The sequence below is a fragment of the Coregonus lavaretus genome (genome assembly GCF_964263955.1).
Source record: "Coregonus lavaretus genome assembly, chromosome: 30".
NCBI classification, from domain to species: domain Eukaryota; kingdom Metazoa; phylum Chordata; class Actinopteri; order Salmoniformes; family Salmonidae; genus Coregonus; species Coregonus lavaretus.
In genome coordinates this window covers 15900232-15916401 of record NC_140017.1, presented here as the reverse complement: position 1 = coordinate 15916401, position 16170 = coordinate 15900232, and the positions used below count along the sequence as shown (strand labels likewise).

The 16170-nt window shown below is 44.4% G+C and overlaps 1 protein-coding gene across 1 annotated transcript; it reads left to right on the top strand.

The window, feature by feature from the left end:
• Positions 1-13263: 13263 nt before the first annotated feature.
• LOC311105601 (frizzled-9-like) lies at positions 13264-15638 on the top strand (the record flags this gene model as incomplete). The annotated part of the gene is made up of 1 exon (XM_084147795.1): positions 13264-15638. The coding sequence occupies one exon, from the start codon at positions 13264-13266 to the stop codon at positions 15016-15018; it is 1755 nt and encodes a 584-aa protein (XP_084003921.1). The 3' UTR covers positions 15019-15638.
• Positions 15639-16170: the final 532 nt, after the last annotated feature.

Genomic DNA, 16170 nt, shown 5'->3' with positions numbered 1-16170 from the left:
GGTGACATACTGTCCCCACAAGTGACAGAACACTGACCTAATCATGGCGCAACTAGAGAACATTACCAACACCAACGCTCCGTATTTTCCGCTGGCTGCCCCACCACCACAGAAAGCACTGAGAAACACCTGCATTTTGGATCTGCCTTACTCAAGAAAGCAAACAAGAGACAGTGTTTGTATGCGGCTTTATTAACTAAATGATTTTTGTTTTTTACATTGTTTGCAAACTAGTATGTGACACGTATTAATGCCAAAATAACATGAAAAACAGGTAAGCCCAAAAAACATATATATTGTGGATCTGTCACCATCCGTTCGTTCGTCACACGTGATATCTCTGACAACACTGGCCCAATTTTGAAGAAACATGAATGATGCATCTTGCCATAGAGATGCATCATTTTCAAAATGAGTGAAGGCCCAAGGGGAGCACTGCATCATTCGTGGGGGACGACGTGTTAACTGTTACCCTGTTCACCATTTTGAGAGTTCACATTACTCATGTGGCAACCCTATGGCCTGTATACAATGTAAATCGACATGACATTTCATTGTAGTGATTAGCCAGTTTGGGTTATAATTGTATGATAGACTATCACTCACTGTTATATATGATTAGCCATTCACCCAACCCTTAACAAAATAGACAAATGTGTATTAACACATCTCCATGATGTTTGTGGAAGGATCTGCAGGCCTTCCTCTGAGTGGAGGAGAGCAACCCAGGAGAGGCAGTAGCAGATCTCCTCTCAGCATCACTCTGTAACAAACGTTGCCCCTGTGGGCCATTAGGAATACAGCCATCGCCATGCTTTAGGGGGCCGCTGATAGGCCCTGACAGATTGAGTCCCCCTCTGGAGCTCAGCCTCCCTAATCTCAGACATACTGGAGCTTTATTAGAACTCCAATCTCCCCCAGAGGAACCGTGTTTCCCAGCATGACCTGCTTTACTCTTGGCCCCTGATTGGCTGACGGCCCCTGACGTTCTCCCGCCCATGGCTCTGATTGGTCGGGGGCTATCCGACCTTGGACGCAGCCAATCCCGCGGCAGAGGAAACGGGTAGGACACGTGTAGTAAATCAGACGGGCCCGGGCGCACCTCCAGCCGGGACAAAACACCCAAGGAAGCAAATGAGGTATTCGGACTCTGTAAAAGTCTCCAGCCTGCGCAGCAGCATATCATCTCCTTAACTGAGATCTCTGTATAGAGTTTTCTCTCAGCCATACTGTAGCACTTACAGTACAGCTCTGCCAGAAACTACTTTGAGTGATCAAACTAACAGAAATCAGTACATTGCAATGGAAGGCGGAGGGGCAAGGAGACCTTGAGCGATTTAACCATTGGCGACAAGAGACCAGGCGACCACATTTTGTCAAACTTTATGAAATTATCAGCAATGAGCCCACTTGATAACCGATCGGAGGAAGGAGGGTCTTGCAAATTAGCTTTGACACTGTGCTGGATAGGCTTACAACCACCATGCTATCCTGTATCCACAAGGGGAGATCTTGGAGATTCCTTGCTACAAAGTATAGCTTCTGGTATAGCCGTACTGTTAGGAGGGTTTAACTCATCTAGACTGAAGTGGGTGTCTGGCCTGTTGACAACCTGAGCCATGACTGATTATTGGGCAGCGTTGATATGATCCTATCTCTGACAGGAAGGTTTAACACAGACACACTGAGCTGTAGGGCCCACTCTCCTAAACAGCATAGACCACAGAGTGATCTATCTATTGGATAGACACTTTAGTCTGTCATAAGCATAGAATTATACTTATACAATAATAATTTAATAGGATCTCTATGGTCATAAGCTTGATCTCTGTCACCTTGCCAGAATATGTGGTCCATCAGATGGTAACTTCTGTTCTGGAACCTCTGGGGAGTCACAGTGGAAGCTACCAGAACCTCTGGGGAGTCACAGTGGAAGCTACCGGAACCTCTGGGGAGTCACAATGGAAGCTACCGGAACCTCTGGGGAGTCACAGTGGAAGCTACCGGAACCTCTGGGGAGTCACAGTGGAAGCTACCGGAACCTCTGGGGAGTCACAATGGAAGCTACCGGAACCTCTGGGGAGTCACAGTGGAAGCTACCAGAACCTCTGGGGAGTCACAGTGGAAGCTACCGGAACCTCTGGGGAGTCACAGTGGAAGCTACCGGAACCTCTGGGGAGTCACAGTGGAAGCTACCGGAACCTCTGGGGAATCACAGTAACAGGATGTGAGCAAGTCTTGCTTCCCTTCCTCTGTCATGTATCCAGACTCTCTTTGTATACTGTAGGTCTACTGTATTGTATGTGTGTAGAAAACCAGACCATGATATGCAATGCTATGAGGTTTGTCTGCCAAGGAAACCTGAAACTGCAGCCTTTCAGCCCACTGTTATCTCTGAGATCTGCTTCCTGTGTTGTACAGTATGTTATAGGGGTGCTCTATTTTCCCTACCCACCTATGGTGGTGTGTATGGGAGGAGGGGATGAGGGTCTGAGGAACTCTCTTACATGCTTCACGCTAGACCTCCCTCGCCGCACACACAAGGCTTAAAAAGCCCTGTTCTGTTCTCTGACCGGTTAGTTACATAGCTACTAACAGACCTCGACGCGTTCAACATGAGGGGTCACTGCTCAAGGGTCTTTCCAAATTAAGACACCTCTGAATTACAATGGCTTATGATGGATATGTTTTAGGAACAGGCGAGGCCACGTTGTGGGCCCTCTGTGCCGGAGCAGCAGTTTCCTCTCATTGTGTGTGTGTCTGTGTCTCTCTCTCTCTCTCTCTGTGTGTGTGTGTGTGTGTGTGTGTGTGTGTGTGTGTGTATGTGTGTGTGTGTGTGTGTGTGTGTGTGTGTGTGTGTGTGTGTGTGTGTGTGTGTGTGTGTGTGTGTGTGTGTGTTAGTGTGTGTGTGTGAAAGGAATGAGGGGTGCTGCATTTTCTATAAGCATTAGAGATTGATGTATATATGGTGTCCTGCAGATAAGAGGACTACAGCATAACTAGCCATAGGGAATTACATTCTTGAATAAAGGCTTTCTGTATAGCGATGTCTGTGTGGCAATCCTGTATGTATGGGGATCGTAACTGTGGTTGTCAATAGTTCGTTTGGAGGTGGGTTTGATGTGGAGGTTTCAATAATCAGTTATACAAACACTAGCTGGAACAAGTCAGAGGAAAGAGATTCAGGTACACATATTAAACTTGAGGTGTATTTTTTCCAGGAGCAGGGTTGAAGGACAAGGATGATGTGCGACTAGACGAAAGCATCCAGCAGGCTTTGTGACAAAAGAAACAGTCGAAAGTAGATTTTATATGTCCCCATGCAACTGAAATACCCTGTGTCCGTTGGCTCCCACTGAATGTGTGCCTTATACTCTCACACCTAGAAGAATGAACCACTTATTAATGGTGGGGGTGTGCTGCCAATCATAGGTGTCCATACTTTGGAACGAACACACAAGTCGTCAGTTACCGCTGTGTATTGTTCCACATTAGGAATATTGGGAGAGATTCATTTGGGATATTTGCAAAGGTAGTGATATAAGTTGTGGTGTGTCAACAAGGGATTGTTCCTCTTCAGAGAATTAACTGATTTAGTCTCACATTAAACCTAGAGGTTATTGTTGTTCCACCTCTCATCTGCAGTTATTTTATACCACTTTTATTTCACTTTCCTTTTGTTATTATCCTTTTAACCCTCTTTTCGTGTCAGCCCATCTTTAATCTAAGCTCATCCTGTTTTTGGTTGGTTTTTAGGGCTCAAGCAGTAGCAGCTTGTATTCGGCTACATTTAGGAGTCTTTCCTGGTGAGGTCAGGTGGTCTGGAAAAACTCCTGGCCCTACGCTTAACCTCTGCAGCCAAGGTTGATGCTAGCTCTCTGCTAGCTCTCTCTGAGGAGGCCTGTGGTTGCTCTATGGTAATGCTCGCAGGCAAAGCGCCAGTAAAGTGATCCACAAGCTATCAGCAGATGATCAGATAGCAGGAGGGATATCAGTGCCATCTCAGGCATGTTCCAACTCCTGGGTTGGGCTGCATTCTCTCCATTATACTATACTGTATTTTGGGTAACGTTACGATACTACAAATCAAAATCGGACCATGGTAAATATCAGAGCATCAAAGATGAAGACATTAATATAGACTGTCAGATTGCCCATCAGGAGAGTTCATCTTTGTGTTTTTGTAGTTGCTTTTTGTTTTCTCCAAGTTTCCCTCCCTCCATGTCACCCAAACTAGATGTAGCAGCGCTATCTAGCATTCCCTGTCAACACAAATCAAAGAATATGACTCTGAGATGCAGAGAGTTTGCTGAACCTGAAATATCTAGGCACGTTGAAACACAAACTGCCACTCAGATTCTGTTCAGATGGCATAGGCCTGTTCTTGAGTAAAACACAAACTTCTTCTGCTCCAAACTTTTTGACACTTTTTAAGAACAAGGCATAACCCTGTCTGACTTTGCCCCCACCACCATATGCCAAAAAGTATCATACAAGTTTCTCTTTGTATCCATTTTTAAACATTAAGGAGAAGAATTGAGCCTTTGTATGAGGGAGGTTGTGTGTTTATATAACAGCGCCAGCACCAGGAACAAGAGAAAGACCCCATTGCTGGCGGTGGAAGAGGGAGAGACTCTGAGTCTGGGGGCTGGGGAGTGGAGGTGGAAGCGGGAGAGAAAGGAGCCCTTTGAGTGACAGTAATTTAGGAACCTGGGCTTTTTCTGATTTTCCTGCTTTAAGGAAAACATGCAGAGTTCTGGGTACAGCACTTGGGACCAAATCAAAGGGGTCTTTTTCCTCGTCAGAATTAGTGTGTGAGGGTTATACATCTCCTGTCTACGTGTGTGTGTGTGTGTGTGCGACTGTGCGTGCACTCGGCGTGCGTGTGTGTACATGCATGTGTCTGCCGAGCGTGTGTGGGATGTGTGTGTACTCAAAGAGATTAAACACTTTGTCAAAGAGACTAGTGGAAGCATGAAAAACTGAAGACTGGCATTATCATGTTCATCTAGGTCCTCTGGTCTGGATACATCAAAATGGAAGCATGTACTGTACCACAGTTCTTTGAGTCATGAGAGGTTCACACAAACTGCTTGGAAAATTGTAATAAATCTGAGTGTTTTTATCCCAGCATAATCACGTTGTGTCCCTCACTAAAGTGAAAATGTTCTGACCCATGTCCATGCCCTTGCAGACAACAGAAATGTGTATTTTGCTCACAATCCAATTTGTATTTTGCTTACAGCTCAACATATGTAGAAGAGGAGATACATTTTTCAAGTCCAGCATATTCATGGCTACTGACAGTGCAAATAGGATTTACAATACAAAAACCCTGTATAATCTCACAGCAAGCTGTCACCACCTCAATCGATGCAAATAAAATGTTCCAATTCCACCGCCAACAAATTATCACGCAGGGGAACAATGTGTAACAACAAGACGTTCCCATAATGGCCCACTGATTGATTTATGTTTTCATCCACGACGAAGCGGTGCAAGAAATGAATAGGAGCCCTCAAGACCCTCTAACCTCAGCCCGCCTCTGCTTCGTGCATACAGCACTCAGGGAGGCTTGAGGTTTGGAGGTTTCAAAACCACAGTGACCTTTTTTCTCCCTCCGTTTACTGTAATTTCTGTAGTCCCCCCGAAATGAGACACTGGATAAATTATGTTCAGTATGAAGGCCCCCTTGTTCACTCAAAATAAGAAAGAAAGAAAGAAAGAAAGACACCCTGGTCTGGTAACAGAACTTCCAAATAAATTCCCCTGAAGCACGTACTTTTGGGCACACTAGTTGGCTGCAGTAGGACTAGTGGCTGGCGGATTTGAGATGGAGAGGACTAGTGGTGGAGAGGAGAGATGGGGAGCCTGTCTCATTTCTCCATGATGGATGAGCCTATTAGCTGTCCGGAGTAAGCCCAGGTATAGCCTTACACCTCACAACCAGTGCCTCGTGGCAGACACGTGTTGATTATGGCAGGGGAAACGAATGGAGGATGAATGCAGTGGTTCTGGAGGTTTGGACAATACAAAATGGTTGCCTTTTATACTAAGATTGGGAGAGCCCTTCAGTCCGGTGTGACATATGACAAACAGACCCAACTAAACAGATTCTATATTATACTACAGTGCCTTCAGAAAGTATTCACACCCCTTGATTTTTCCACATTTTGTTGTGTTACAGCCTGAATTTTTGTCACTAGCCAACACCTCATAATGTCAAAGTGGAATTATGTTTTTCGAAATTGTTACAAATGAAAAATAAAAAGCTGAAATGTCTTGAGTCAGTAAGTATTCAACCCCTTTGTTATGGCAAGCCTAAATAAGTTCAGGAGTAACAATTTCCTTAACAAGTCACATAATAAGTTGCATGGACTCACTCCGTGTGCAATAATATTGTTTAACATGATTTTTGAATGACTACCTCATCTCTGTACCCCACACATACAATTATCTGTAAGGTCCCTTAGTTAAGCAGTGAATATCAAACACAGATTCAACCACAAAGACCAGGGAGGTTTTCCAATGCCTCGCAAAGAAGGGCACCTATTGGTAAAACAATAAAAAAAACAGACATTGAAAATCTTTTTGAGCATGTTGAAGTTATTAATTACACTTTGGATGGTGTATCAATACGCCCAGTCACTACAAAGATACAGGCGTGTTTCCTAACTCAGTTGCCGGAGAGGAAGGAAACCGCTCAGGGATTTCACCATGAGGCCAATGGGGACTTTAAAACATGAGTTTAACAGCTGTGATAGGAGAAAACTGAGGATGGATCAACAACATTGTAGTTACTCCACAATACTAACCTAATTGACAGAGTAAAAAGAAGCGAGCCTGTACAGAATTCCAAAACATGCATCCTGTTTGCAACAATACACTAAAGTAATATTGCAAAATAATTCTACACAATACAACACAGTAATCGCGGCCAAAGGTGATTCAGGGGTTTGAATACTTATGTAAATGAGATATTTCTGTATTTCATTATTTCATTTTCTAAAAACATGTTTTCACTTTGTCATTATGGGGTATTATGTGTAGACAGGTGAGAGAGAAAAAAACTATTTCATCCATTTTGAATTCAGGCTGTAACACAACAAGATGTGGAATAAGTCAAGGGGTATGAATAACTTTCTGAATACTTTCTGAAGGCACTGTATATATTCATTAAAATAATATATGCTGCTCATGTGTCATTCAGACATGCACACATATGCATGGTGATCCTCTTACTGTTGTTACTCTGTAATATGATAGTTGATACTCAAATAATTAAGAAGGTTTAAGATATGGATAGAAACAGCCCACTTTCCTCTCTGGGAGATGTTGGTGGCAGGTGCCCCCTATCCCCATTGATAGCGTAGTCCAGTATAGAAACACGTTAGCACAATACATGGGTCTCTATGTCATTTGACTCTGTAACCAAGCCCTTCCTCATGCACATGTACATGCAAACCTCCACCTCACACACATGTGTGTGCATACAAACACACACACACAGTTTATTAATAGGACTTGTTTGGCCTGTCAAACTTGCTGGTAATCTTTAGGGGGCAGGAGTGAGAGGGGGTCTGAGAAGGGGGTCCAAAGATAGATGCCGTCCCACCCACTGCTTGTCCTCCAGCCGATCTCTCCCTCTGCCCTCTACCCCTTTACCCCCTTGCCTCACTGTTGCACTTTTCCTCCAGCTGGAGATGGTGCTAGGCCACAGGCGTCAACAACCATGAGAGATTACACTGTTGGTTACACTGATACAGTATCTATCTCTATGCTTTTGTACCTCTTCTGTAAGGGAGACTGAGGATATTCACAGGATCTGTGAGAACACTCTGATTGCATTGATTGCCATGGCCTAGTCCTCCAGACTTTTACACCAATAGGATGGGAGTGGGGGCAAATTATGTCATTCAATCGCCACATGATTGGCTTGTTGGCCTGTCAGTCAACCTTTCACTATATAGAAATCCTCAGATATAATTGAAGTCATCTGATGTCCCTTTATCTCCCTAGACATCAAAGTGATGACTGAAGAAGGAGTACTGGACATACACATATAGTAGAGTGGTCTTGTTTTCCCATGTACGCTGCCAGGTTGGGATGTATAAATAGGTGGGCTGTGTGTGTGACATGGGGGAGGGGGCAGGGGAGTTGTGGCTAGGGTAGGGGGGCTGGCGGTGCTCTCTTATGTGCTGAGACCCGAGAAGCCACCCCGGGAAGGTGATGACGGTTGGCCAGAAGGGCACGGATTCAGAGTATTTAGGGGTTAATTGAGCTTATTGGTCCGCTATTCACAGCCTTGACGTGACAGTGATTTAAGAGAATAGTGTGAGAGAGAGTGTGGGATAGAACAGGCTCTCTGATGATTGCAGCTCCTCAGAGGTGACTGGGGCACAGCGAGACTGGGAGGGCGAAGAAACATAGCCTTCATTTTGTTAGCGACAAGATAAGGAAAGAACTTACTTACCGCTTCATGCCACTCTGTGCGTACACTGAGTGTACAGAATACTAGGAACATCTGCTCATTCCATGACAGACTGACCAGGTGAATCTAGGTGAAAGCTATGATCCCTTATTGATGTCACCTGTTAAATCCACTTCAATCAGTGTAGATGAAGGGGAGGAGACAGGTTAAATAATTGTTAAGCCTTGAGACAATTGAGACATGGATTGAATGGGCAGAGGGTGAATGGGCAAGATATTTAAGTGCCTTTGAACAGGGTATGGTAGTAGGTGCCAGGTGCACCGGTTTGAGTGTGTCAAGAGCTGCAATGCTGCTGGTTTTTTGAGCCTCAACAGTTTCCCAGTGTATCAAGAATGATCCACCACCCAAAGGACATCCAGCCAACTTGACACAACTGTGGGAAGCATTGGAGTCAACTTGGGCCAGCGTCCCTGTGGAACGCTTTCGACACCTTGTAGAGTCCATGCCCCATCGAATTGAGGCTGTTCTGAGGGCAAAAATGGGGTGCAACTCAATATTAGGAAGTCATTCCTAATGTTTTGTACACTCTTGTACGTTTTACTAATTTTCTCTAAAACTCAGGTTCATTGTAAAATACAAAGGAGAGAAAGGTATTTAGAAGAGATGTTAGAAACTAGAAGTTCATTCAAGATGTATTGTTTTTACTATGTCTGGGGGTTTTCAAGCAGTGCGTGACAGGTCTTGTGAAGAGAGATGGCAAATGCTAGTTTTACATTGATTTAGGAATATTGCTTATTACTTTAATAGCTACACCTGACCTTCTTGGCTCCATTTCCTTCCAGTCCAAATTTAGTCCTTCCACCTCAGCCTTAACACTGGAGTAGTTTACTCCTGCACTCTGACCCATAGTGAAATCTAACCAAGCCTAGCATTCACTATAACGGAGAATGCCTGCTGAGAATTCCTATTCCGGGAAAGCAGAATATAACATATTCTCCAGTTATATGACCTTGGCAAACAGGAATTGTTTTTCTGTTACCCGTCCACAGAAATGTGAATAATCCAAGTTCGCGAGTTGCAACAACAAACTACCTGATATAATTTGTATGGCCCCCTTCGAAGAGTTATCTTTACACTCTTCCAAAGCCTTTCTGACCCCACTTTATCGCCTTACAACCGTCCAATCACTCAAAACACCCCCCTTCCCCCTTCACTAGGCCTGCGACCACACAGTAGTATTGCTTTTCATTGCATTGCTCCCCCAGGACCAGTGAAAGAAGACGTGTGTATGCCCAGAAAGTTCAGCTTTTAAAAACAAAGGGGAAAAGGTTAACTCTCACAGATTGAGCTATTCAACATCAGGCTTCCCTTTCCTACCTCTCCTTATTATATATATCTGTCACAGACTACACGCACACATGCAAACACACACAAATTAATGCATGGACACACAATTAGACAGGAATTGCATAACTCTGCGAACACACACACAAACACACACACATTCTGTCTCTTCCTTTCACTTTGGACATGGTTAAAGGATAGATGAGAGTCAGGGGTTGTGGATTAGAATCCCTGTTTGTAGAGAGATTATATTAAATCTCCTTCAGTTTTCTCTACAGTACATGATATCGCACGTATCTTGACATAGTTTGGTTGGATGCTTTTGTTTGGACCTTTTTAATGAATCCTTCATATAGAACTGAGACCCCCGTTTATTTTTGAAATCCTTCAAAAATATTTGCTTTGCTTGGCACCTCACATTCTATCCATACTTCTGAGGAGCCTGTCTGTGCTGCCTGGGTCCATTGATTTGGAAAAGTGCTGGGTTTTGCCTACCTCGTTAAGTACCTGTGTTCCCTCCCGCTGATGGAGAGAGAGGAGAGGAGTGGACAAGGAATAGGCAGCCATTCACTCATTTTGTCTACTTGCCACCACCAGAGCTGTAAAGAACATTATCTTTCCACATCACTGAGAGATGGAGAACACAGATGGGTTGTGATGATGAAAGAATTTGTTCCTTTCAATTCTCTTAACCAGTTACAGAATAGCAGGACAATAATGGTCCAATACTGTAGTTCATGAGAGTTCAGAATATTAATAGTGCAGTAGTGCAGTAGATCATAACAGAGGGTTCGTCACTTTTGCACTCACCCACTGCAGTAAATTAGGCAACATATTTCCTGCTACTGAAATGGTTCTGAAACTACCTGAGAGCCGTGCCCAAACATTCAGTGAACACTCTACCCCACCCACACCTACAAGGGATTGCCCCTCATTCTATACGGTGAGACTTAGCTAAGCTCAGAGTATCAGAGCAGTAGAGGATTGGGACTGAATGAACAAAGAGTTAATTGCATGATCCGACCTCCAACAATATGCCATTGTGCTCCCTGTCAAAAGCAGTATGGCCGTCCAGATGTAGTGCTTTAAGTGAGAGGTGTCTCTTATTACACCCATAACGACCTCAGACAGCCAGCGTCTCTGGGAGAGCGATGTCAACCCAAGCTGTGGCAAGCTCTCCCATTGTTCTCCACAGTGTGTTTATGGCTTGGTGTCTGATATATGATAACCAATAAGTAAGAGGAGTAATAATTACAAGGCCCACACGTTGGATCGTCTGATTACTGTATGTAACACAAGATGGCTGGTTTGTTTGAAGGCCATTTATTATAAAGACATACTGTACAAAAACCTGGCAATGGCAAGCTGTGTTATATTGCAGTGTTGGAAAAGGGGGAGTGTGTTTGTGTGTGTGTGCGTGTGCGTGCGTGCATGCGCGCGTGCGTGTGTGTGTGTTCGTGCGTGTGTGTGTGTATGAGGGATTTGAATTAACATCAACATTTGTACTTTCTTCCAAGAAGTGGGAAATCAATTCTCGGGTTAACCACCTCTCTCATGTCTCCCTTCCTGATAGGTAATTCCAATCACTGTGCCTTTGTAATGGGTACCTAGTATTTCAAATGGACTCACAACTGTTCCACGGTGTGAGCTTTACACTTTCAGAAGCTATATCTAGATAAGTATATTTTTGTTAAGCCTTTTTTACTCTTAGGCCCTCTCACTTTGCCTCATGGCTTTGAAACCTGGGCCTTTTAGAAGCTAAGCATAAGCTAGCTCTTTCAATTACGTTAGAGAACTGTGAAGTATCATACTAGATTTACCAAAAGCATAATTCTGACGTGGAGCAAGATAACATCTCTGTGTCTGGAATGCACTTCCACTCTGGCTAGATGAGTATCAAGCCCCAATTTGAAATTGAAGGCAAGGTGACAGCATATTTTACCAACTGTCAAATCTCATACAGCGCCACATTATAACACCAGGGGTTACGTGGTTTTATTGCCTACCTTCACCACCATTTGTCAGAAAATAAAGAAAAATAGTAAAAGCTTTCCTTTTTTTCTCTCTCTCTCCCTTTGATGCAGAATAAGCACTGCTGCAATGGACCAACAATGAAAATACATTAATTCACATCTGAAATTACTCCTTGGTGAGATCTCTTTCAGATATTTCTGACTGATTTCATGAAACCTTTTCATAAACTCGTGTTGGGGAAGCTGCCTATTTCAATATTTGATGCATTTTATACATATATTTCATTTACCCTTGAAAGCTCAAACATCTCATATTTAGCATCATGTGTCGGAGGTGCACCTAGTTCATGGGCCTAATGTGCACCTAGTTTATGAACATGTCTAATATTATTACCAAGTCTGTGATGTATTATGCTGTGTGTCACTGTCATATTATAAGCTGTTGGATCATACTGTCTCTTTGATCTATTCTGGTCTCTCTTTGGCCTTTCCCAAGATAGCCTCATCAATGGGATGTTGTGCATGAGTAGAGTCAGCTATATCACAGTGAATTAAAATATCAAACACTTATTTGAGATGTCAAGGGGGGGCAATTGTAGCCTACCATTCAGCCACTAGATGGTAACAATAGTATTTTACCTAGACACAAACACTGGCCCCATAACATGTGCCATGTTAGTGATACCAAAGATAATAATATACATTGTGAAACTGTATGATGAATAGTGACCATTTCACTACTCACTTAAACCATTGCAGAAGCAGAAGATTTGTAGCCTAGCATAAGATGACTATTTGGACAGAATGGGACATAGCCTATTGTAAAAAGAAAACAGTAGCCTAAGGATCATGATCACTCGGTTAAATTATAAGATTCAAGTATATCCAAACCTCACTCACCACTTTCAAATGTCCAAATAAAGAAATGTGGAATTAATATAGGCGTGCGCTTAAAGACGCTTCTCAGGTCAGTGGTGGGCGGTGCGAGATGGAAGCGTCGCGTCATGAGAGTGCCCACCCTCGCATTGGGTAAGAGCCGCAGATAGAAGAGAAAGTTCAGTGTTCTCAAACGATGGATGGAGAGTGGTTGTCCGAGGTGGAGTGAAATATATCTACTGCTGCAAACAGCTGCATGGATTCAACTTTAAACAGTTTTTATTCAAGGATAAGGAGTACACTTTCTGTAATGAACGTTATTTGAGCTCACCGACGTTATTTTCTCATTTCAATGCGAACTTCATTTTCTAGATTGAACTCTGCCGTGCTCGAATTGGCTCGGAGTCTTCCCTAATTCCGTGGAAGCTTTATTTAAAAAATATATCATAGACTAATGTTAACCTACTGCATTTGCGTTGTGTAGCAGCAGGAAATGCATTTGTAACAACGGATTTATAACGCTTATTTTTGGGTCTGTACTTACAATGGTAAAATAATATGGAAATATCCTCTTGAATTTACATTTGGTCTGAACAAATACAACGTGTTCTTACACTAAACATATGACTGAAAATAAGCATGGAGGGGTCTCCTTTGAAGATACTGATTTCTCTCTGGTGTCAGCTGGTGGTTGCTGGCTACAGTGTTGAGCTAGGAACCTACGACCTGGAACGAGGCAGACCAGCCAAATGCGAACCTATAGGAATCCCCATGTGCCAGGGCATTGGCTACAACATGACCAGAATGCCCAATTTTATGGACCATGACAACCAAAAGGAGGCTGCCATCAAGCTGAATGAGTTTGCACCTCTAGTGGAGTACGGCTGTGATGTGCACCTTCGTTTCTTCCTCTGCTCCCTCTACGCCCCCATGTGCACTGATAAAGTGTCTACCTCCATCCCAGCCTGCAGACCCATGTGTGAGCAGGCCAGGCAGAAGTGCTCTCCCATTATGGAGAAGTTCAACTACGCATGGCCTGACTCATTGGATTGCTCCAAGCTCCCGACCAGGAATGACCCCAACGCGCTGTGCATGGAGGCTCCAGAGAACGACACCAAGACGGAGATCAAGAAGGGAGAGGGCATGCTTCCTGTTCCCCCTCGGCCAAGGCAACCGGGTAGTGGTAACGGGCGCTCCACGGGCAGTCTGGGGTCCTGCGAGAACCCAGAGAAGTTCCAGTACGTGGAGAAGAGCCAGTCGTGTGCCCCCCGCTGCTCCTCGGCAGTGGACGTGTTCTGGTCCAGACGGGACAAGGACTTTGCCTTCATCTGGATGACAGTGTGGTCAACGCTCTGTTTTGTCTCCACGGCCTTCACCGTTCTCACCTTCCTCCTGGACCCCCACCGCTTCCAGTACCCCGAGCGGCCCATCATCTTCCTCTCCATGTGCTACAACATCTACTCTGTGGCCTTCATCATCCGCTCGGTGGCCGGGGCAGAGAACATCGCCTGCGACCGGGAGAATGGCGAGCTCTACATCATCCAGGAGGGGCTGGAGTCCACAGGCTGCACCATCGTCTTCCTCATCCTCTACTACTTCGGTATGGCCTCGTCCATCTGGTGGGTCATCCTCACCCTCACCTGGTTCCTGGCTGCTGGCAAGAAGTGGGGCCACGAGGCCATCGAGGCCCACAGCAACTACTTCCACATGGCCGCCTGGGGCATCCCGGCCTTGAAGACCATCGTCATCCTCACCATGAGGAAGGTAGCAGGGGATGAGCTGACGGGTCTGTGCTACGTGGGCAGCATGGACTCTGGCGCGCTCACCGGCTTTGTGCTCATCCCTCTCTCCTGCTACCTGGTCATTGGCACGTCCTTCGTCCTCACCGGCTTTGTGGCTCTATTCCACATCCGCAAGGTGATGAAAACCGAAGGCACCAACACAGAGAAGCTGGAGAAGCTCATGGTGAAGATCGGCATCTACTCCATCCTGTACACGGTGCCCGCCACCTGTGTCATCATCTGCTACTTCTACGAGAGGCTCAACATGGACTACTGGAAGTTCAGGGGGCTGGAGGGCAAGTGCGGGTCGTTCCCCAGGCGCCGGAACGAGGACTGCTCCCTGGATGCGTCGGTGCCCACCGTGGCGGTGTTCATGCTTAAGATCTTCATGTCTCTGGTGGTGGGCATCACCAGTGGTGTGTGGGTGTGGAGCTCCAAAACCCTGCAGACCTGGCAGGGCCTGTGCAGCAGGAAGCTGGCATCAGACAGGACTAGCAGGAAGCCCTGTGGCAGCGTGAGCTGCAGCAGCACACACTGTCATTACAAAGCCCCTGCCGTGGTGCTCCACATGGCCAAGACAGACCCTTACTCAGACAGCCCCACTCATGTCTGACACTGACAGACAGTATATTACCAGTATGCAGTTCATTCAATGCTCTGTCTAAACGTATGGAGCTACTTGGGTGACATTGTAGTATATGGAAGAAGATTGAGAGGAAGGAGAGAAGTTATAATTCAACTGTCAATTGCTGCTTTTCTGTGCATTTGGAGGAAGCACACACTACAGTATGGAAGCAGAAACAGCTTTCCTTATTTCAGTATAAAAAAATAAAATAAATAATTTAACCAGGCAAGTCAGTTAAGAACAAATTCTTATTTACAATGACAGCCTACACCGGCCAAACCTGGACGATGCTGGGCCAATTGTGCGCTGTCCTATGGGACTCCCAATCACGGCCGGTTGTGATACAGCCCGGAATCGAACCAGGGGGTCTGTAGTGACGCCTCAAGCACTGAGATGAAGTGCCTTAGACCGCTGCGCCACTCCGGAGCCCGAGTTGATGCATAAAGGGAAATGTTCAGTATTGCTCTTTATAGACACACAAGATGTGTGGACTGTATTACATAGAGATGCTCAACTGCAATGCAGAAAAGGACTTGCATGGACATTTTAAAGGAGAGGCATTGTTCTCCCCTGAACTGGGTATAAATAACTTCATAAATATGTTTAAATGTTAAACAGCCTATTTATTGTATATATATTTAATTTAAGTTTACTTTGGTTTCTCCCAAGTTTGATTGGAGTGAACATGCATCAATTAGGCTAAAGAGTAAACTCTTGAGAATCAAGGAAAATAAAGTGCCTCTTATCAAGTTCTTAAGAATAATAAAATATGGTATACATTTTCAAACTGCCGTTTGTATGTTTTTGGTCATGGTTTATTTACTATTATTAAGTTGAGCGTGAATCCTATACATTTTTCAATATGGCTTAGCTTCATTATATTGATTGAGGAAATTATATTTAGTGGAGACTTGAGAGGAAAATGCATTGCAAAAAATGTTGCATCTTACGTTCTCTTTGATAATAATTTGGCTCTATAATAAATAAATAAAAACATTTCTCACAAAATGAGAACTTTGTTAGATTATCTATGGCTATAGATATTCATGATTCATTCATTTCATTATCCCAGGAAGACCAGAATAAATCAGATGTGCTAGATTGGGTGAAGTAGACTGTAGGAGGGTTCATTCTCTTTTG